Genomic DNA, 24,482 nt, shown 5'->3' on the forward strand with positions numbered 1-24,482 from the left:
CATCAAAAAGATAAAAAACAGATCTACAGTAGGCTATGGGTTCAAGGGTTATTAAAAGCTAAAGAAAAGAGGTATGTTTTAAGTAGGGACTTAAAAATGGTGATGGATTGAGCAGACCTGATATGAGTGGGGAGATTATTCCAGAGCTCTGGGGCCGCCACCACAAACGCACGGTCACCTCTGGTTACTCTAGTGAGGTCTGTTGGCGTAGTCAGCAATGACTGGCTGGTGGACCTCAGAGCTCTAGGTGGATTGTAGCGCTCTACAAGATCAGCCATATAATTGGGGGCCAGACCGTTAATAGATTTAAAAGCGACAATGGGCATACAAGGGACAAGGACGGAATGTGATGTCACAACGATGTGGTGTCACAACAGGTTAGCAGCTATAGACATTGAGGCGTCACGGACAAGATACAGACACAATGTGACGTTTTTTATAGTTAACTGCGACCACGGTCGCCTAACCAGTGACCATAATAGCCCCATTTCAAATATTGTGAAAATAGCAGATCTACAAGCTCACAATGCATGAGCTTGTAGATCTACTACTAGTTTCACTATCTTTCTTTTGGGGGGGAGTCAGAATTTCAACACAGCAATGCATTGATATAAAAAAATAAAATGTACTTTGTAATGTATCCTTTTGAATCATGTATGAAGCATGTAAAAGCATGAACTTTTGAATAGCCAACCTAAAAAGCAAGTACGATTTTGACTGAGAAACTTTGACTTTACCTTGACGATGATACACAAAAGAAGAAGACTCACATACTGGGGTTGAGTACTTTACTTTGTTCACAGCTGCTTACAGACAATCAAATTCTTGATATCTATTTTTTTAATGTACCGGGTGATGTTGTCTTCGGGGACAAATTCAGCTTTTACCTCTATGGAATTACCTAAAATATTTAGATTGAGGGTACACAACATGTATTAGGAACCAACACTGAGAACATAAAAGCATCAATACTGCAATGTATAAATACTCTGTTACAAGTAAAACATTTTACTTACAATAAAGTTTTCATAAAATGTCTAAAAATCCTTTGAAATTAGCAGATCTACAAGCTCACAATATGACGCATCGCTACACATTGTGAACTTTTAGATCGGCTATTTTCAAAAGGCCAAAATGTATATAGGGCTGAAGTGGTTAATGAATAATAGTATATAGTACATATAGTACAATAGTTGTCAAATAATTGTAGTGGAGTAAAAGTACAATATTTGGATCCGAGATGTAGTGGAGCAGAAGTAAAATTATTCAAAATTGGAAATACTCCTGTAAAGTACAAATGCCTCAAAATTGTACTTAAGTACAGTACTTAAGTACATGTACTTGTGTGATTTTAGGGCAAAATCTGTAGGAGCAGGAAGAACCATGAATTATTCAGGTATCAATTTTCTTTGCTCTTTGACCCATTCACTGATGTAAATAGGCCTACCATTAAAAAAAGAAACTCATGAAAAATGTATATCTAACCACAGCATAAGCAGCTTGGGTGTTCAATTTGAAATCAAAATAAGGTGTTCAACTAACATCAGCATTTTAAAGTGTATTTTTAAATAAGTCCCTATCGACATGGAGTGTAAAGTAATCATTGCTAAAAGAGGAGAGCGACAAATTCAATGCAGAGACACTTTCCTGCCTCATCTCTCTCTCTCTCTCTCTCTCTCTCTCTCTCTCTCTCTCTCTCTCTCGCACGCACGCACGCACGCACGCACGCACGCACGCACGCACACACACACACACACACACACACACACACACACACACACACACACACACACACACACACACTCACAGCCTCCTCAGAGCCCAGACAACATGTCAGCCTGAAGGGACCTCACTAGCAACCCAATTTAGAGGTCAGGTTTAGGGATTTGGGGTTAGCGTATGCTTGATTGATTCTTAGTTACGTAACAGTGTTGTGGACCAGATACAACAGATCTGCAAGTTCACAACACATCGCAGCTCTCAAGTTGCAGAGCTGCTATTTTAAACGTGGATGTCCTCACAAATATGTGTAATACAAACTTTGTGTGTGTGCGCGAGGGAGGGACTGGGAGGGAGGGAGAGGGAGCAGTGGATGATGGATGTCTGCTCGGGTTGACAATTTGATGAATTGCCATTATTCGAGGGGATTGTTTAGTGCTACGAATGCCAGGTGAGAACGAGACACGCAGTGTACAGGAGGAAATTATATCGGCATTTGCCACTTTTGTTGTTGTTGGACATAACCTAATCATAATAATAACAACACATTGTATGAATAATTCAGGGTTTCTTGAGAACTGGGGCAAATCTAAACAAGATTTCCTTTTTTAGCCCACTCTCTTGTTAATGCTTATTTTTTTGGAAGGGCCTTTTCATAATTTAGATGTTGAAATTGTCTTGTTTGATTCTCTTAATGTTTTTATTTCACTTTTTTTGCACACATCATCATCATGATTTGTATTCAGGTTCATGTAAAGAACCTTTGTTTTCATGTATTATTATTATTGTTACCCTTATTATAAATGTTTCTACATCAATCCCTTAGCAATACAATGTGCTGTGTGTGTGTGTGTGTGTGTGTGTGTGTGTGTGTGTGTGTGTGTGTGTGTGTGTGTGTGTGTGTGTGTGTGTGTGTGTGTGTGTGTGTGTGTGTGTGTGTGTGAATGACTGAAGAGTCTTGGGTGAGATAGAGTAGTTGCACCTCATGGGTATCTTTGTGCAATCAGCCATACTAGTAAGAGCGATCTGTAAATCAATATTGAACACAAACATTGACTGTTGGCTGCCAAATTACTCTATCTGGAAACCTTTTAGGCCAGATTGTACCGGAAATGTCGATTTAACTGCAAACACAGATGAACTTTTGATCAATGCTCCCTTACATATGGATTTCTGTGAAAACAAACAAGCTTGGACTAAACAACACTGTTTTCTTTTGCTGTGGCGGTGTAGCCGAACGATTAAGGCTGAGCATGAGCCTTTTTATGAAGAGACAATGACGATTCCCCAGCCTATAATTGACCAATTTGCACCAGTAATCATATAAAAGGATGCTTCTCTTCTGACTATTGACTGGCAGCTGCATTGAACCATGCAGACGTATGGAGCTACCAGAGCGCGTAAATAATTTTTGATTACCGCATCTTGAGAAGAAAAGCAGGAGAAACTATTTATCTCTCCCAAGCAGAGACTCAAAGGTGTATTTATTTATTTCACCTGACGTCTCTTATTTGGACCAATTTGTCCCAATGTGGTGGCAAACCACACCAACCCAGTGTGGTGAGGACTAATGGGTATGAAAACATATTGTATTATCAATGTCTACACAACCACTGAATGAGAAACAGAATGCTGCAATGTGGAAAAACTCTTATAAACAAGATTATCATGTCCTTGTATCGTGTCTCAATATATGTCAGCTCAGAGATGCATAACATTATTATAACGTGAGGCAGAAAGGGAACAGGGTTAGGTCAAGGAGATGAGAGCCCAACAAAAACAAAATTACTTTCACATGGGAAATGGCTTTTTGTTCTGGGGAACTTAAATCTTGGTTAGACCTTGACTTTGCGTAAACACCCGGTGCCCTCCATTTCTTATGCTCATTTTCAGCAGGTTGAAATACTTGTCCACAGAAAACCATAAGCAATGCAGCCAGGCATGGGAAAAAGTGTGCTGGCCCCCCACCCCCTAAAATCCTTTAAAGTGAAATTGGGATTGAGTGGGTATTTCTGTCTGTGCTCACATGCATTAATCAGACCCTATACGCTATGTGCACCCCAACAACAGCTGTTTATCTAAGCATACTGCTCAAAGAAATAAAGGGAAAAAAAATTTCCCTTAATTTATTTGAATTTATTTGATTATAGTATACTGTAGTACTGCTCAAAGAAAGCGCAAATAATTAAGGGAACATTTTGTTCCCTTCATTTCTTTGAGCAGTATGCTTGTATGACTCATATAAAGCGGGTAGGGTGAAAAGAGCAAACTTCAGACCCAAAGTTTGAGCAAGCTTTGCATTATGTTATCCAGTTAGCATTTCCATTTGACAGTCAGTTTAACCACATGAATCCGAGCATCCCTATTCTGGGAGGAAAGTTTGAAATAGCAGATCTACAAGCTTGCAACACGTCTCATTGCAACACGTTGTCGTTGCAAGCTTGTGGATCTGCTATTTTTGTCGAAGAGATTTGGTGGAAACGAGTGCACTCAGGTCCATTTCACTAAGGGTTTAAGTGGTAAAAGACTGCAAGAAGTTTCTAAACCCATATTTCAAACAGGATGAAATGTCATGTTTAGGATGCATGCTTTAATGTGTTTAATAATGCGTGTTACATTGACTCATTCACACACAAATACACTGACAGCAGAGACAACCATGCAAGCAGAGTCGGTGCTATAGCGGCCGGGCGGGTGAGGAAGGCTAAGTATTAATTAAAAAGTACCAGAAGGTTTTTCTTCTCCTGAGGGGACGAGATGCCTGCCTGCATGAAAGGCACCAACCTCATTGGGAGTGTCTTGCTCAAGGGAACTTTGTCACAAAGCCTGGAGGAGCAGGGGATCTATCCATGAACCTTTTGCAATAGCAGCCTCACCAACAGAGGGGTGACATTGGACTCCAATAAAAATGTCCCAGTCAGGGACGTGCTGGGCCCCTGATTCAGCCCGGGAAAAAGAGTTGGAGAGGCCCTCATTGCGCGCTATAGAGAGATCTCTCTCTATAGCGCTGCTGCAACGCAAAGATTTGGGACAAAGTGACAAGCCAGTGGGCCAATTACATGAGTTATATTTCGTCGTTGTCGGGTGGAAACCTTGTATGTCCAAAACCGTTTGTTTTGTATTTATCATTTTTAAAATGATTTAAACTAGTGAAAACAGCCGATCTACAAGCACACAACGCCTCGCACTTCACTGTTTTCTATTTTTACTTTTGTGCAAACAGTTTAATTTTTTCCTAATGGCCGGGCTGGACCGGACGGGAATGAACCGGCCGTTCGGGAGTTGTCCCGATTTTCCCAATGGCCAGCACGTCCCTGGTCCCAGTCATATCTCTATAGTAAAGCCTTGGTGAAAATGTGCCATACAACAGGTCGCTCAACAACAGTGATGTGTTTCATAGTGAAAACATCATCAGTGTCAGTTGTGTGGGAGTGCTGCTAGTGGTCCTATTGTTTTTCTTGTGTAGACGGATAGGCTGTGTGTCAAAACCCACACAGGCAAAATAAAGCACTTTCACCAAGGGCGTCCATCAGCGCTGACCCCACAAGGGCACATTCTATTTATTGCTGAGTCTTGCTGACGGCCTTGTATATTGTTGTTGGACATCAGGTATGTTTGCACAACATACAGGCAATTTGTCTTTGTGAGGTTGGGGCACTACACTGAATAACAACAGTATAAAGAAATATTTACAGAGGAAGTTCTCAAAAATTTAAAGATAAAGAGAAAATAGAAAGTATGCACTGTAAAATGTACAGCACTTTAGAAATATTCAGTATATTGACTTAATATAACTTAATTTCCTCTGTGGGATCAATACAGGTCTGCCTATCCATCTATCCATCCATCCATCCATCCATCCATCCATCCATCCAATATCAGCCTCTATAAAATACAGCTGCTAATTTTGTAATTTTTCATCTGGAGATAAATATGAATTATTGCAGATGCTGAACCAAGTGCACAGAGGGCAATAGCATATCTTTCTAATAGCACTTGTATATAAACAAATATGAATTATTGCACTGGTGATGAGTACACATTACACAACCATATACATGACATGTCTACTTCCATACGGAGATGCTCGTGGTCAATTTCTAAGATCTTAAATAAACAAGCGACGAGCATTTACCCTTAATGGTTTTGTTTGCTACAATACATTTGACATAGAATTGAGCAGAAATATTTACGGTATACTGTAGTGCATCACAATCAACATTTTTGTAAAGGTAGGACTTTATTGTTTTTTGTTTTATTTTGCAAGGTCCTTATTATAAGGGGCAACACTGTACATATGGCTGGGCACAGAAAAATCAACAAAGGCAACAATGACTTCTTGGCATAAGTGTGACAAATTCCCACGCAACACGAGGGAGGACCTTTGGGATAATAAGACAGACGTGGTCTCTAAGTTAAAGGCATAGTATGTACTGTAACTTTGCCCTGTGTTTAGCATAACAAAACTGTAAATATTTCCATCTAGACGAGCAGCTATCAGCCACTGGACTGGAGCAGTGTGGTGGTGGAGTTTACCTGCAGAAACACATTGCCCACTCGCTGTATTTTGGGGTTTTCACCGTTTGTTTTGGTAGACTCTGGTACTTGGCAGCCAAGACAAACAATGATAACACCAAAACACAGCAACAAGGCAATGTGTTTTTTGCTGGTAAATACGGCCACACTGCTGGTAACGGGTAAAATATGTACATATTGTTATGTAAACCCAGGGCAAAGTTAGACACCATGCCTTTAAGGTTTAAACATTTGATTGTGGAGGCCCCTTATGAAAAACACATGGATAGAGTAAACAAAGGTAACTAATCGTTTCCACCACAAATAAGAAACGGAACACCTAATTACAGCATTATTTCCATACCTAACTCTGTAAAGCATTCTTCCAATGGATGGTGCAGCATGTGCTGCTTATGCATACTATGACATGTAAAACTCACAATGAACACGGAGCACAAAAAAGAATGCTTAATGTCAGAGCATCAGCTGAGACGGGAATGAACCACAACATAGCTCAGTAACAACCACAATGTTTACGTTTATAATCGATTGTATATTAGCTTTCGTCAACCCAAAATGTCTTATTCAATGCTTCCTGCCATGATATGGCACAGAAACGGCTAACACGTTTCATTTCATTCATAAGTTTTGTTCTTGTTGTTGGGATACCTATACATAAATAAATGTAAACAATCCTTTAATTTGGCGGTCTACATTTAAGAGCTCAAAAACATCCCGCTGGAATGCAAATTACAAAAAGACTAGTTCCCTTTAATTGTTTCGCTATCCCTGAGAACCTTATTTATTCATAATGAAAGGAACCAACGTCTTGAATAATAAAAACACAAGTTCAGCAACAGACAAGCCTTTAAATATGTATAGCGGCTCAAGCCAGGGATTTAAAAAAAAAAAAAAAGGAAAAAAAGAAAAAAGAAAACATAGTGTTCAAGTCACCACACAGGTAATGATAACGGACGGGACCCCTGTATTGATGACTGCGCTAGGCTCACAGGGCCAGCAGGGGAGTGGGGATGTTGGCTCTGGGGACTTCAACGACTTTGTTGCGCCTTGGAGCTGATGTTCTCTCACTGGATGAGCTAGACGCATGGGAGAACTCCATCCAATGGAACCCACCCCAGACCAGCTCAGCAGAGAGCTTCTCTCCAAGCACTGTGCTTGGAGAAGGGAGGCAAATTATGCTCTTAGATCCTTGGTGTAATTTGGGCTGGGGTATAAATGCATGCACATAAAAAAGGGTGAGTTCAATAAAACCAATACCCTGAAGTCTCTCAAGTATAAACAAGAGTTCAGGATCATCCCAGCATGCCCCCAAACCTACAAGTACGTGGCCACCAGTTGAACACTAAGGGGCGTGTGGACAATTGTCCAAAATTCATCTTAACATAATTAGTAATTATCGTTTGGCTGCTGTATTATCAACATGCATTATTCGTCCCACTTACAGTATATCTCTTTCCTCATGCTTTTGTTTGGGCTCTGTCGAAAGACAAAGCCTAAAGTCGCTGAAAGATGGAATCCCATTCTAAGTGCAGGCCTATCGTACAGAGGCAACAAGCCTACCTAGAGGTGTGCATAGTTGAGCCACTTCAGCACCCTCTAGAGGACACAGATTGACATTACACAACAGTACATACATGTACACAGAAAGAAACAGACCACCTCATTACAAGAGTTCTGCATTGCTTGGCGCCTCAACTAAATCACAAAATAGCAGATCTACAAGCTCACAATACAGCATCATGACACTTTGTGAGCTTGTCGACCTGCCATTTATTTACTTATAAATTAAGCATAATATTAAGCGTCGCCTAATCACTGCAACCAGAACAGGAGGCATCTGACAATTAACGTTTGGAAATGCATAACGCGTGTAGTATTATCAAAGAGCAATTCACGTAAACTTTTTGGCATTTTGTGTCCCTACTTTTTTTCCCCCCATTTCGGTTGACTTTCTCTGGTCCGTGAATGAAGGGAGCTGGAAAGCACCAGGCTTCTGCTCCTAACAATTACATAACTACATTTTAGAGCCCGACATCACATCGCTGCATATTATCAATTACATAACTACATTTTAGAGCCCAAAATCACATTGCCGCATATTATTTCCGCAGTTCTGCTGAATCATTCTTTTCAATGCACATTATTAAGGCCACAGTTTTAAACAACAAAAGATCTTCATTTTAACCACATAAACCCAAGCATCCCTATGTTCTGGGGGTAAACATTCAGTGAAAATAGCAGATCTACAAGCTCACAACGGATCGCGAGCCGTTGTAGATCGGTTTATAAGGGATTTGTTGTAGAATAAAAGGAGTGGACCTACAATAGAGCCCTGGGGGACCCCGGGCAATGACGTATACAGGGTTTAAGTGGTTAAAAGCATGATTAATTACGAGAGCATGGAACCATACAAAATATTTGTTACTTTATTTCACCCCGATCACATGAGATTACTCGATGCTACTTTTGCTAGAACGTAGTCTACACAGTTGAAAACTGTGTGTGTGTGTGTGTGTGTGTGTGTGTGTGTGTGTGTGTGTGTGTGTGTGTGTGTGTGTGTGTGTGTGTGTGTGTGTGTGTGTGTGTGCGTGTGTGTTGAAATTTGTGAAACCTGACTTTGGCCTTTCTCTGGGAGTGTCGATTACACGTTTTATATTCCCATTAACCTGTAACAAAGCAAACATTTTTGAATGGCTCCAGTTTCTGGACCGGAAGGTTCTGTACAAAAATATCGGAACAAAAAGTTATACGTCTATAATGGGCATATTCCTCTCCTAGAGACAGAGCGTGGGGGGGTTGAAAGGGCTGTGATAAGGACCCCTGTGGTGTGACATACAGCGCTGTAGTTTGGATGCAGGTGGCCTCTTGTGGTCCTCAAAGTGGGGTCCAGGGATCCTCAGGCTTCCTTGAGGGGGTTCTAAATGGACACTAGATCCATACCAATCAATGGGTTCCATTGGTATACTCTCAGAGTTATGGGGTCCTTGAAATTAAAACTATTGTGAACCACTGCTCTAAGGCAGGGGTCTTTAACGTTTTCAGGCCAAGGACTCCTTAGTTGAGCGAGAGATGAAGCAGGGACCCCCAAACCTTTTCACGGATTCCATATAGTTTCATTGTTTGACAGCACAATCATCAGTGTATTTTGGATTCATGTCAATTTGTGTTTACAGATATTTAACCACTTTGAACTGTCAATACTTAATAAACTTGACCTTTCACTCTGTAATTAGTCGTCTCTTTTTCCCCTCTACGCCAAAGCTCTTTGCCAAATATAGCTGATCTACAAGCTAACGTCGTCTCGCAGCGCGAGGCGTGAGCTTGTAGATCTGCTATTTTTGGCTAAAGTTCTCAGAATAAGGACACTAGAGTTCAAGCGGTTAATATAAAAAATCGAACCTCTGTTCGAAGTGGAGCTGTGTGTGTGTGTGTGTGTGTGTGTGTGTGTGTGCAACAGCGCCCCTCCCTTAACATGTGTGGTCAGAAAAGGTTACTGCAGGGCAGGCTACAGACAGACAGACACGGAGACACGGAGACAGACCCACACACACGGCCACGTATAGGGAGCTTGTGTTCCACACAGCTCCAAAAAAGAAGAAAAAAGTTTCTACCACACAAAGATTTGGAGGACCCCCTATAGTAACTCTGAGGACCGATTTGGAGGACCCCCTATAGTAACTCTGAGGACCCCCTAGGAGTCGCGGACCCCCTGTTGAAGAGCCTTGCTCTAAGGAACAACTTCACCACAGGCCTCTTTTCAGTCACACAGACACCACCATACCAGGGCTGTGTGCAGTGGGGCCAGTATTGCATAGATACAGTATAAGATGTCGCTTTTTCACATAATGCTGTCACAGTATTTGGGTGACAAAAAACAGTGTTTTTTTTTTCTCTCCATCAAAATATCCATGGACAAAAAGCAGTCGTCTCAAGAGGGTGGGTCTGACTGTAGGTACTCCGTTGGGTATTACAAACAATGATCGCAACGGTATAAAAAAATAAGCCTTTCGCTGAGGTCATCAAGTCTCCCACGTCAGTGCTGATAGGGCCCCTGTCAAGGTCAAGGGTCACAGTGCAACGACAAGCTCCGCCCCCCACCCCAGCGCACCAGCCTTAGAGCTCCTCCTTCCTCTTGCCGACCTTCTCCTGGTCCCGCCCTCTCAGGCTGCGCATGAAACTTATAAACCCCGTCTCCTGCAGAAGGGCAAAAGGACAGAAGAAAGGGTCAGCCGGTGAGAAGTTGAACCACTCTCCATTGTAGTAATGTTTTACACTTTTTTCGAAATATGAGTCCACGACTTCTCTACAGTCAAACATTATGGTGTCACAATTTAGAGCCCGACTAATGGGCTTTGGGTCCGATACCGATTTTGGCGGGTCCTAGGCCAACAACTGCAGAAGTCTGGTTTTCTGATCGTTTGAATTTAAATTAAAGTTCCTATTTGAGAACGTACTTGTAAATAAACAAAAGGAAAACACAAAACAGTCCTAGTAGGAACACAGACAAGCTTGTTCTCTTTTCTCTGTTCTCTTTTAATAAAAAACTTTTCCAGATAAAAAATTACCTCAAACATAACTTTATTTGTAGTTAACCACGAAAGCTCCATTCAAACATTTTCAAAAATAACAGATCAACAAGCTCAATGCGTCGTAAGGCGGAATGTTGTGAGAGCTTGTAGTGCTGTGTTTTTTTTTATTGTCATTTTTTTGCCTAAAATGCTAAGATAGGGACACCAGTATGAAAGCTGTTAAAAATAAATCGGGACACATCAGCTGCATAATTGCCGATACCGATGTCAGCAAAAAAGGCGAATAATAGCTGATGCATCTGCATGGCTATAGTCAAGAGTAAGCTCTCAGTGCTCTGGATGATTGCAAACCACTGCTCTACTGTAGATAGATCTTAAATAAGAAATATTGCAATATTTCTGCTCATCACTCACTTGTTTGATTATATAGAGATTAAGTGGTGTCATAACAGTATTGATTTATTGTAACCGCAGTTCCCTCTTTTCAGTCTATTGACACTGAGGGGTTGATCCAAAAAAGCCTGGTTGAGGCGGATGAATTAATACCTGGCAGGGGATGTGTTAATAATTAAGAAGGAGCAACATATTTGTGTTGTGCAGTACATTCGGCTTAAGTTGTCAAGTTGCCCACAGCCACTACACTACAGAGATTTATCATCTATAGTATCATATATAGTAGTATTTACACCTCACATTAAAATGCGATCTACATCTTACCAGCAAACACAATGAATGATCTGATCTTGCCCTTGCATTTACATCTGGCTAACTTTTAATTAGATCAGACCGTGCTGCATAAGTTTACACCTTGTGTTTACATGCGTTTTTCCTTATCCAGATAATACAGACAGTTACAAATCACATTCTAATGCAAGGTGTAAACAGCGTCAATGAGATGAAATGTTGCTACTGTAAGTAACATGTCACTCTATTCAAAATAATGTTCTTAAATTACTCTAGGATTCATCTGGAGAGGTGCGCTAAGTGAGTTTTGCATACTTTATTATTCAAAAAGCATGTGGTACAGTCAGACATTACGGTTAAAAGGAAAACACAAAACAGTCCTAGTAGGAACACAGACATGCTTGTTCTCTTTTCCAAAGTCCCAGAACAGGTGAAACACAGTGTGACTTACCCCTCGATCTCCATTGTATTTTTCAGCAAACTTCCCATAGTTGTAGTAGCTGAAGGTCGGGTAGCCTTCCACCGCCTCCTGCTTACACAGCTCATGGTTCTGTCCTTTGGTGCAGTCCACAGCCGCATACGCAATCTGAAGTGGAAGAGAAGAACTATTAGCTTCAACTTGACTGCCATAGAAAGTGCACTGTGGCGTGGCTTTCAGCCTGATCAGAGCCCCATTGACATCCATTATAACAGGGGTCTTCAACAGGGGGTCCGGGGAGTTACAACAGGGGGGCCGCCAAATCCTTGTGTGATAGGATAATTATTTTGAATGAACACCTTGAACCCTTGCATACTCTTGAGGAGAACTTTAGCCAAAAATAGCAGATGCGCAAGGCGTTGAGAGCTTAGATCAGCTATTTTTGGCTAATATGTTTGGTGTAGAGGTAAAAAAGAGCAGACAAAGTACAGAGTGAAGGGTTAGTCAAGTTTACTAAGTATTTAAGATTTAAGATTGTAAGTGGTTAAGTGTCAAACAAGTCTATGAATCTTTCTATGAAATCGATGAGAATCTCCATCACACAATATACAATTTGTAGAGGGGGTCCCTGTGTCATCTCTCTCTCTCAACCAAGGGGTCCTTGGCCTGAAAACGTTGAAGACCCCTGCATTATAAAATTAAAGTTAGATGTTTATTATTTTATAATAATAAGTATAAAACACATGATTGTGGTACTTCTGTGGACTGCTGGCACTGGTTTTGCACTATGGCAAAATCACGTCCTAAACCACATTTTTCAGATTCAGATTTTAAGTTTTATTTCTTTTGAGTTATTTTGATTGTTGTTTTATTTGCAGGCTTATATTTTTTAATCGAGCTTTGGATTCATCCGACTATTTTTTTCCATTGTTTCTTTTTTGGTGTAATACACTACACATTTTGAAAATTGATGCATGGTTATAAAGTTTATCAGTATTACTATTGATCAGAAGTACATTAAGGACGCATGCAGCAAAACAAATTTCATGCTCAATAATCCTCAACAGAACTGGATGAGAACTGTAAAGTGAACATTTACCATAATGCCTACACGCACCAAGCAAGCAGCTTTTCATGCCAAACACATTCTGCCGTTTCCAACTTTTGCCATGAAGTTTCTTTCTCCGAGCTACCAAATAAAATAAAAAAGACATACTGTATGTGTACATTCCTCTCCTGTTAGAGCTAGATCATTTGGAGTGGGTGGTGGAAGTGTAAAAACTAAACAAAACAAAAACAATCACTCCTACGTAAAAACAACCGAGAAGATGTACAGTACAGTACATTGCAAGGCCGTTGCATCGATGAGTGACGAGTCGAGCAGCCCTAATGAGGCATACATGCCCTTTCACTTATACATAGTGTTCTTTTGGACGGTGCGAAGGTAACCACTCTCTCAGGCTCAAGTGCTCCACAATTAATTTACCATCTACAAGCTTACATTGTAAGACAGCAGTGCAAACCGATGAGCTTGTAGATCGGGTATTTTTGGAAAATATTTTTTAAGTATAAAGTAGGGCATGAGTGATTAATATTCAGCTTAGTTTGCAAGCATCCAGGGAAGCCACCAGGCCCCTGTGATGAAGTGAATAGAGAACAAAATAAGCTTAAAAAAGGATAGCCTTTTATGATGGTTAGCTTATCAGTTGTTTTAAAGCATGCCTCGGGGTGCTCTAATGCCCAAGTGATGTCAAAGCTGTCTGCTCAGCATGGCTTACACGTGTCAAATCTAACAATAAATAAATGTATAACGAGTACACATTATTGACATCAAGACAGATCAGTCCGATTTTTCATATTTCATCCTGATTGACTATTTCTACTACAGTACCTGGCCAGGCGGAGACCTGTGCTCAGATGAGCACATTTTACTAGTTTCCACTGAAAACATGATGTACATTATTAACTTAAGAGACCATTTTACAGAGGACTGATGGAGAGCTTCCTCAGATGGTGCAATGACAATTACCTAAAACTCAACATCAGCAAAAACCACAATGAGCTTGGGTGGTCTTGCAGAGAAGCAAGAGGTTCCCTGTCCCCTGGTCCATATCAAAATGGATTGGATTTGACTTGACTTTGTTAAGCTTTTTGTTGTTCTTACTCTGCTGTATGTCTATTAGTGTGCACACAGAGAGAGAGAGAGAGAGAGAGAGAGAGAGAGAGAGAGAGAGAGAGAGAGAAGAGAGAGAGCGAGAGAGAGAGAGAGAGAGAGAGAGAGAGCGAGTAAGAGACTGACATGAAATGTCATTTACACGCTACAAATATAAATAGAACAAGTGCATCTGTGATTCTGTGTCGGCCAGTGTCTGTGTCCTTTTTGTAACGAGAAAGTGACGACTAGTTGCAGCGTCTGTTTATTGACAGCTTTGGCAAGCTGTAAAAAAGAGTCCTTATACGTTTTCACATGCTTAGCCAATACATCCAGAGGCTGAGAGAACACAACGTTAAAGTCAAGACAGTAGACAGTGCTTCAAATATGGATGTTGTTGCAAAGAAGCGTTCACACTATCCTTAACCTGACAACGCAGAAGATCTATACCAGGGCTGTCATTTTAAGTGGTTCATGGACCTAATTAGGCAATTTGCAACTTCAAGTGGGCCTCCTGCTGTCAGTCTATGCTAGAACTACAAAGTGCTTCACTTCACAAATTTAATTTCTTATGAAGACTGAATGTCAAGCATTGCTTTTTTTACAGTTGAAAGCTGCAATAAAAGTAGTGATGAAAAAAAAAGAAAACGCTTTTTGGCTAAGATCGTTTTGGCAGCCCTGCTCTTTTTTATTAATAAGCCATTTGCATTCACACGTTAAGCAGACACAAAAATAGAACTAACAACAATTTGTAAACGTAGGCAACATAATTACACCTAATGTCAGGCCTGCTTCCAGCAATCAAACAAAGTTAAAGTTGTACCATGTAACTTTTTTTATAAAACAAATCTTAAAATTGTCCTAACTGTTAAATCGCTAAAGTTTTAGAACACCCACTCGTTATTTTCAGCTTCTGAAGCCTTCTCTTTATATGTTTTCTATGATCCTGGCCGTGGACCGGATTTCGCGCCAAAATGACGTAATCTGCATCATCTGTATACGTTGTGTATACGTTGCCCAATCACATCGCCGATCATGCACACATGGTACACTACCGGCCAATCACAGCTTATCTGCTCTGGTCTCCAGGAAGCGCCTCCGCTTGGCTACAGTGTTTACCATGGTGAAGGATTTTAACCTCTTAATCCACAAATCCTGGCCAGAAAATTACGTTCTACCATGCGTTCTACCCCTCCACGGATTACTATCAGTCGCGGTGGTTTGCGGCGCCGCTCCGGTGGTCCGCGGCGGTGGTCCGCGACGACTCCGGCCGAAAAACGGCCGAAAAAAGCAATACCGCTACTGACCACTAGTTGAACTTACACAGTATAGCTTTAACATAACTCCTTGAATCATCACATTTACAATATTGTTAAAACTCCCATGAATCACAAAATTGAAACTCAATATTTCCTCATGTACTTTTCTTACATGTCATATTGTCACTCATGTTATACTTCTCCTTCCAGACACATGACATCTCCTGGCTTTAACAACCTGTCAACATCAGGGACCAGTTTCTGAGCAGCTATTTTTATACCGTCATTTAGATGTCAGCTGCAAGCACAGTTTGAACCGGTTCATTATGGAGAGAACACCTGCTCAGAGACATGTTGTCCCTAACATGCAAAAGGTCTTTGAGACAAAGTCGGTCATCTTGGGGTTCATCGTCCCCAGGTATTGATGATAGAGCTGAGGGACACAGAACACCAATTAGTTCCCCTTGGAGCTCCTCCAGCGCATGTAATGCTGCGCTGATGACAAATGGCGTTGAATTAGAGAGAATTCCTGCTGAAGACGATTCTGAAACTCACTCTGCTGTTGTGAAATTCTGTTCTTGTACCGGTCCATGTTGTAATTATTCCCATGAGCGACGCACACATTGCAATGAGGCGGTGTGAGCTGGGCTGCTCTGGAATAGTTGCATATCCCAAAGGCCTAGTTTTAATTTGAAAGACACGCTCATAGTATTCCATTTAAAAGGTTGCTGCTGCCTTACATGTTAACATCAACATACTGATATAATGCCTCCGGTGACCGGTCGCAGTTGATGATGCATAAAACAGGACAGAAGTTTGAAATGCAGAGAGAGAACTTTTAACAGCGGAAGCCAGACATACACACTATATACAGTATAACCTCCTACTACACTCCGGTGCTCATCTCTGGGTATAATCAATCAGGTTTTCTCTGAATTGACAGCAGAAAATGAAGTCATGGAGGATTGTTTTTCAAAAGGTCCACAGCCAATTCCGCTATCGATCCCTCTTCAGCTGATTGAGAGCCCCACCGCATCTCATTGATCCCACAGTCAGTTTTGAGAGCAGCTGCACGTTGTCACTTGGCGCGAGCTCAGAGTCAGGCCTACGTTGTTTTTACCATTAAAGTGCAGCCCTGTGCTCGCGCTGGGATGGGAATACTGAGAGCTACAGCGTGTTCACATTGTCCTTCACTACAAAGTTCGGAGGCATTATATGATGAATTACAAGTATGACTAGCGCATACTTGCATCCAGGAATGCATTAAATTTGGGGTCAGCGTAGTGCGCTACAGTACATGACTTATGTAGATAGCCGCTTTAGTTTGACTACAGTACACGTGTACTGCAGAGAAGAAAAGCCTGGCCTCCTCCTGACTGCAGTTTGGCAAACTTTACCGGTCCGGGTAAAAGACAAGGTTACAGTAAAGTTATTATTACAATATCACCATAGATGTCTGTGAAAAACACTTCAACCGCACACTCTCACATTAATTTACTGGTAGTCACATCAATCAAGAGGAAAATAAAATAAACAGCCCCCGAACAAAGTGGGCCCACAGCCATCATGCTGCAATACAGTCACAATTTGTAGCTCTAACTGGAGCATCATCAAAGATAGCGTGAGGCTTGTTGTGTTTGTCTATCTGTGGTGAATGGAACGAGGGAGTTGGGCCATGCTTTATAAATAGTGAGGATGAAGGAGTGGTGCCCCGCTCTGTTCAAGCAGACTTACTGTAGTCACTGGACTACAAGGTAGAAGACTGGAATGAAAGGATGAATGGTGGTGATGGGGACATATAGAATCATAACGAGGAATCTGGACATTTAGCCTGCAATCCATCTTGTACTGGGACAAAATGATTATTTTTCTTACTGGCTTCTGAAGATTTCAATACAGAATTGGTGAACATTCAATCTTCATTACTCCCTCCCTTAGAATGAGTGCTTATCTGACTGCTTATGTGACTTAAGGTCGAAGTAGTGTTATGAGAACAGTACGTTCATTTGCTGATACTGAAAGTTCAGTATATTATTTGAGACTGAAAGGAATAGAACATAATGTAGGCATACCGCAGGCATACCGCAACTACCGGCAAGGTATCGGAGACTTTCTCTTCAGATTCACAGTATTTCGAGATGAGAACTAATCTCTCACTCCTTTTGTGTGAGGAAAGGGGTTGCCATCATTGAAAAAAGCTGACATGTACATACATCCCCCTGCAGCGAGAATCACCGTTTTGACACATCCTAAGCAAATCTCGACACAAACAACATCGCCTGCTTTCATGATGTTGTCAGGGGGAGTTGCTTGGGAATTATAAATAAAAAAAGCTTCTTGAGTTTTACAGTAACATCGACCTTTCACTCCATTTGAGATGGATTTGTGAAACACCAAGCTAGATGAGCACGCCACATTGCCTGAGAGAATGATTATCTGTGGTTGACATTAAACGTTTCGATGAGTCCTTGTAATCACAGCATGCTATACTGACATCTTTGTTTTTTCAACTAGTGTCACTTCGAGATGATATACGTTTACTAGACACGTGTCCTAATTGGTTCAGTATGTCTGGGTGTGTGTGAGTGAGTGAGACTGAGTCACAGGCTAAAGGGAGGGCTGATGCTTTCGGAAGGCAGAGTCCAAGAATCTGAGATTTATCCTTAGTTGCTCATTGGTGTTGCGCACTGAAAATAGACGATCTACAAGCTCAAAAGGCGTTGCACTGGCCACGCTGTGAGCTTGTTAGATTGGCTATTTCCGGTGTGCGACACCCGCACGTAAGTATAACTCAGGCTTAACAGAGAAAGAGTCTGAGGCGGAGGGAGGGTGTTGGGAGGTCACTCCTCAGGGGAAAAGAGTAGGAGTGAGTAGGACTGGCCGAGGATAAGTGAGAGTGTACCGTTATTAATCTCTAGTCTGTACATCAGATAACCCCTCAGATAAGCCCAGTACAGACTGAGGAGATTCTACTAGCTTAAAAGGAAAAGTGTCAGATTTTCTAAGAGACATGGAGCCACATAGCAGGAAAAAGGAACCTGAAATTGGGATCATACTGGGATCACATTTTAGCTGCATTGTGTCATGAGGCCTGCAAATAATGTGCACTGTCTGTCGGTTTCATTGAGACATAAGGCTACTGTACCGTCCAATATTATGTGCACACACCATGTTGTGTATTTTCCCCCCACCAGCATCATTTAAAAATCTGTCCCGACTCTTAAGGCCCTGACACACTGAAAGCACCAGTGACTAGCGCGTGTCAAGTTAGGCCACACTGAGATGGGAGAATTGATTGTCAAAGTGACTATTTAGCTGCATCGCAATTAATAATTTAATCACACAGACCTGTATGAAAGGAGGGACCCTTTTTTTATTATTATTATTTTAAAAACGATTTAAATTTGTGAAAATAGCCAATCTGCTATTTTTTATATATATTTTTGTCACACTTTGGTGTGACACTTTAGTATGATGAAGTAGGGCTTTAATTTACGAAAAAAAACATTTGAAACTTGAAACTTGGAGATACGTATGAGAAGGAGACGCTAACCTTGCGGTCCTCCTTGAAGAGGTCGGCGGCCGTGGTGAAGTGAGGAACAGCGTTCTTACAGTGCGGACACCCTGAAACAGAAGGAAAACAAGATACCGTTATTACAGTATTTTATTACACTTCACGCCTGGGACTATATCATACACAACGCAAGATACAATCGATACAAAGATACAATGTCACATACCCAAACCTAACATAATAAATTATACTAATAACACACACGTGCTCAAGCGTGCGCACACACACACCTACTGTAACATTCATAAACTACTTTTACTATCTTAAACACACACGAGCAGGGCAAATAAACAGCCCCCGTCATATAACATAATGGTACGTTACATAGAATTAGCACGCATTAGGGATGGCTCACTCGTATTTTATGAGGAGTAATAAATCTCATAGATATGACAACGCGTGCACTCTCCCCTCCAGATGCCATCCATACATGTCAACGGTTTACGTGGTGGTTGCCGGGACTGAAATACAGATCCAAAATAGACCCAATGGCTCAGACTGGCTTGTAATATGGTGAGGTTAACACTTCATTCCGAGTACCAGCTTGTTGTATAAACCGGCAACAGCAGCCCTCTCATTAGTCTATTGCTATTGACATTGACTGATGAACCAGGAAAAGACTATTGAGTGAAATGCTGTGAGCAGAGTTTAAAGTCAGTTAAGTTTAAGTGTCTTCTAAGTGTGTTTGGTTCTGATTTAGCTGCGATCAAGTACATGCACTGCAGCCTCAACTGTTGAGCCTTTTGGATGCGTTCTTTTTTAATGCTGTGAAACCTCATTGATAAACATGTGACACACTTATCTCGCCAACAACCAAGCTTGAGTTTTACAGGAGACTCATTCCACTTTAATAGGCCTTTGTAGTGATAATGTCAATTCAGGCCTTTCAGAGTACAGTACTGTACATCACATATATGGCAAAAATCAACAGGACTTACTTCCCAATTACTAGGCTAATCATGCTGTCTGTGAAATTCCAGGAATAAGGCAAGTAGAGATGTCACTTGGACCAATCGCTACACATTTGACTGACTTGCTACCATAACCACTTCAACCCTATACCACACACAGTACGTACTGTATGCCAGTTGACAGGGGTGCCTCAAGGGTACTATACTTGGTCTCCTCCTATTTTCACTCTACACCAAATCTCTTTGCCTACAAGCTCACAAAGTGTCAAAATCTACTATTTTCAGACTAGACAAGTCACCACAAGCTTAAAGGACTTTATGTTGCCCCATCTCCTGCTACTGCTGTACTGCACATTATTCAGCCCATTATACTTCAACGTTTCATCCGCTTCTTTAACATGTTATCTGTTAATATCCAGGCCAAATTCACACGCATAACAAACGCTGTTGCCACTAGGATAGGATAGCTGGTCTTCCCACCCACAGTCCACACCCAACCCAGAACTAAATAATAAAGCCACTGCACACACTGCAACCATGCAAGTCTGTCAAGAATGATACCGATATGGGAATACAGACTATGGCCCCTTATGTCAAGACTACATGACTTGTTCAAACCAGTTAATTTATAGATGATTATAACAGCTAAAAGGGTAAAGATTTGGGCCCCTTCTGATCCCACAGGTCATTAACAGCATTAGCACAGTGATCCCATTCTGCGTGTTGGGGCTTTATAGACTCCAATTACAGTGATCGATGAAGCCGGCAGCTAGGATGAAATCTTCATTGTAGCACAAGCAGTTGCATGTATGCCCACAAGGCACAGTTAGAACACACACACGAACACACCCACACACCCACACACACACACACACACACACACACACACACACACACACACACACACACACACACACACACACACACACACACACACACACAGGCAATGCAAGAACCCCCCCGTTCATGTGCATTCACCTGTCTGGTGTTTCCGACCAATACCTTTCAAATTAATGGCTTGTCTTCAAATTAAATCAATAGGTGTCCCCAAATTACCTTTGGTTGCTGTCAATGCTGTGGTTTAGGTTTGAGTGAGTTTTATGGAGAGGTAGTTTTTTCCCATACCAATTTTCTGTCTAAGAACTAGACATTTGAGTTGCTACATTGCTACAATTACATTTCCCCCCAGGCAGAGAACAAGAACTTTACTGTACAAATAAGACTTGGCATATACTGTAGTACAATATCCCAAATCACAGACGATAATTAGGCCTATCCCGTCTAATATATCATGATATGGATATAATATTGATGCCCATGCACCAAAAGGCCAAGTGATAACAAAAATAATATTATTTAAAAAAGAATTATAGGTCTACTACTGTAATCTATAACATTTTTAAACATTGCTGTTATAGTTACATTGAAATAGAGCATGCATGATTATAGCAAAACGTTTTTCAAACAAAATCTTATCTTAATATTTTATTTTGACTAAAAGCTAAAATAAATAAATAAGGTTTTCCCATTCAAACACATAGCACTACGTGCCTGTCTGCATTTCATTGTTTAAGGTAAGAAATGTAGGCTACCCTATGTCATTAGTCTGATGCCTTTCAAGTATATACAAGGCAAAACAATACCCCATGTCACTGCTTGATTCGTTTTAACCTCTCTACAGGGACTTACAATGATACACATCTCTCTGTTGATCAGTGCACTTTAAAACCTTTCGACGAGGCTTGCATAACGAGTAATAGACTACACCTGGAAATACAAAAAGAAAATTCTTAATCCAGCGTCGCGGGTGGATTAAACTACACATAATCACAAAGGCTTGTGTTTGGAAGCTGTTTTTACTACAACAAGGACTTATTTATTTGGGGACACAAGGATATCCTGCAGGTAAGAGGAAAGTGGACTGTTGTGCTGTTGTCTGTTTGGCGAAAAAAAGAACTTCTGGGAAGATTAGTTGCTTGCTGCTGTGCTGAGCGGGGGGCTCAGCACAGCAGCAAGCAACATTTATTCCATTGCATTGTTGTGACTCGACTCGAGTGGACTCGGTGGGGGGCGAGTCCAAGTCAAATTAGACCGAGACCGAGATGAGTCCAAGTCAAATTAAGGGCGAGACCGAGACGAGACCGAGTCAGTGAAAATTTGGACTCGAGTCCTGACTCGAGACGAGTCATTGACTCGAGTACTACAACACTAAGGATAGCTGGTCTTCCCACCCACAGTCCACACCCAACCCAGAACTAAATAATAAAGCCACTGCACACACTGCAACCATGCAAGTCTGTCAAGAATGATACCGATATGGGAATACAGACTATGGCCCCTTATGTCAAGACTACATGACTTGTTCAAACCAGTTAATTTATAGATGATTATAACAGCTAAAAGGGTAAAGATTTGGGCCCCTTCTGATCCCACAGGTCATTAACAGCATTAGCACAGTGATCCCATTCTGCGTGTTGGGGCTTTATAGACTCCAATTACAGTGATCGATGAAGCCGGCAGCTAGGATGAAATCTTCATTGTAGCACAAGCAGTTGCATGTATGCCCACAAGGCACAGTTAGAACACACACACGAACACACCCACACACCCACACACACACACACACACACACACACACACACACACACACACACACACACACACACACACACACCTCATTTACTGGGTGCAAAGGCGTTGATTTCTCCTCTTTTTTAGATTTGCTTCACTGACCTTGCTTTCACCGTGGCTTGCAAAGCTATTTCATGCTGAAGTATACTCTTGACATTACATGGCACCAAATGCTTACATCAACGTTCTAGTGTTTGGAATTCTGAGCAGTAAAAAAAAAAAAAAGAAATACATAGTAGGGGAGCCTCATGTTCCAAGGAGAGAACAAAGTGACCATGCAGATAGGTCATTTCTAACAGCCTATAGGGCTCATCCGAGTACACTCTGAGACATGCTGCTGCCACTTACTGGAGGAGGAGGAACACGGAGTGGATAAAAAGCACGAGGCATGTGATTGCGGGAGTTCACGAATATTTTCTTGACTTTTTCGAGTTCCATGTTCCCCCATGGCCTCGCCGCAGCTTGAAAGCCGCTAAAAGGCACGTCTGTTGTCAATAATGACACCTGCTGCTCTCATCTCCCTTCTCCTCCGGGGAGAAAGCCTGTCATTTTCACTTTCTCTTGACACATGTAATTACTGTCAGAGATAGAGAGCGAGTAGAGGAGCACATACGTCTCGTTGTGTTTTAGCTGTGGCAGCCTCAGCCACTCTCTCTCCTCATTGCCACAGAGCAGAAGAATGCAACTCTAAAAACCCATTTGTACGCCAACGGGTCACGTGCGAAGAAATTGCAGACCTACAAGCTTGTGATCTTGTAGATCAGCTATTTTTGCCAATGCAAGGCATCGTACGGTGGCGTATAAGTGAAACATAACGAGGGGACAGCGCTAATGTTGCTTTGAGCAATGACCGAGCTCGCTGGATCGTTGCAACGAAACATCACTTAACACAATTTATGCAGTTGATTGCAGATGGGCATTTAGTACATCAGAGCAGAGCAGAGCGTTAATTTAATAATGATGTAAACAAAGAGACGATTAACTCGGCGCCTCCAGAGGATATGAAGTGTGGGTGATGGAGGGAAGGGTAGGACTGGGCGACAGCTATCTCTAGTCGAGCACAAATGTATAGCCCCCCCCCCCCCCCCCTCTCCCAACCTACACACTCCCCCCTCTACCCGCTAAACCAGGGGTCTTCAACGTTTTCAGGCCAAGGACCCCTTAGTCGAGAGAGAGATGAAGCAGGGACCCCCACAACCCATAGATACATATAGTTTCATCGTTTGACGGCACAAACGTCAGTGTATTTTGGATTCATGTCAATTTATGTTTACAGATATTTAACCACTTGAACCGTCAATACCTTATAAACTTGACCTTTCACTCTGTACTTAGTCTGCTCTTTTTCGCCTCTACACCAAACCTCTTTGCCGAAAATAGCTGATGTACAAGCTCAGTGTAGATCTGCTATTCTTGTCTAAAGTTCTCAGAATAAGGACACTAGGTTCAAGTGGTTAATATAAAAAACGAAGAAACAAAAGATTCTATCACACAAATATTTGGAGGCCCCCCTGTAGTGACTCTGAGGACCCCCTAGGGGTCCCGGAACCCCTGTTGAATACCCTTGCGCTAAACCTTTGGGAAAGAAAAGACCATACATGGTTGTGTCTGAAGAAAGTCTATCCAGGCACCATGTATTAGCGAGCAGTTTCATCTCTGCAAATACACCAATAGAGCCCTCGCACAGAGATGGTGCAGATCAGACATCTTTAAACCGAGCAAGGGGGGTGTTGAGCAGTGGTGTAAAGTAACTAAGTACATTTACTTAAGTATTGTAAAATGTTGAGGTATTAGTACTTTATTGGGTATTTCTAATTTCCAATACTTTTAATCCTAGTTACTTTGAAGATATAAATTATAATTTTATAAAACATACATAACCCACTTTAGCCCTATTTTATACCCAAGTTATTTGAAAATAGACGATCTACAAGCTCACAACACATCGCATGGCGACGCGTTGTGAGCTTGTAGATCTGTTATTTTCAAACATTTTGTACTTTTACTTTTGTACATTTTATATTCCAGACTTTTACTTGTAAGGGTGCCCACACACCAAAATACCTAGA

General features: G+C 41.5%; 1 protein-coding gene across 1 annotated transcript in view; it reads right to left on the minus strand.

The window, feature by feature from the left end:
- Window positions 1-5,960: 5,960 nt before the first annotated feature.
- The window catches only part of pdia5 (protein disulfide isomerase family A, member 5), a 65,439-nt gene continuing 46,917 nt past the window's right edge, over window positions 5,961-24,482 (minus strand). Inside the window, exons 15-17 of the mRNA XM_080752969.1 lie at window positions 18,851-18,921; window positions 11,920-12,054; window positions 5,961-10,449 (exon numbers count right to left, since the gene is read on the minus strand). Coding sequence (XP_080609095.1) covers window positions 10,369-10,449; window positions 11,920-12,054; window positions 18,851-18,921 — 287 coding nt within the window. The 3' untranslated portion in view covers window positions 5,961-10,368. The remainder of the gene's footprint in view (window positions 10,450-11,919; window positions 12,055-18,850; window positions 18,922-24,482) is intronic.

The sequence above is a fragment of the Nannobrachium achirus genome (genome assembly GCF_963921795.1).
Source record: "Nannobrachium achirus genome assembly, chromosome: 22".
Taxonomy (NCBI): Eukaryota; Metazoa; Chordata; class Actinopteri; order Myctophiformes; family Myctophidae; genus Nannobrachium; species Nannobrachium achirus.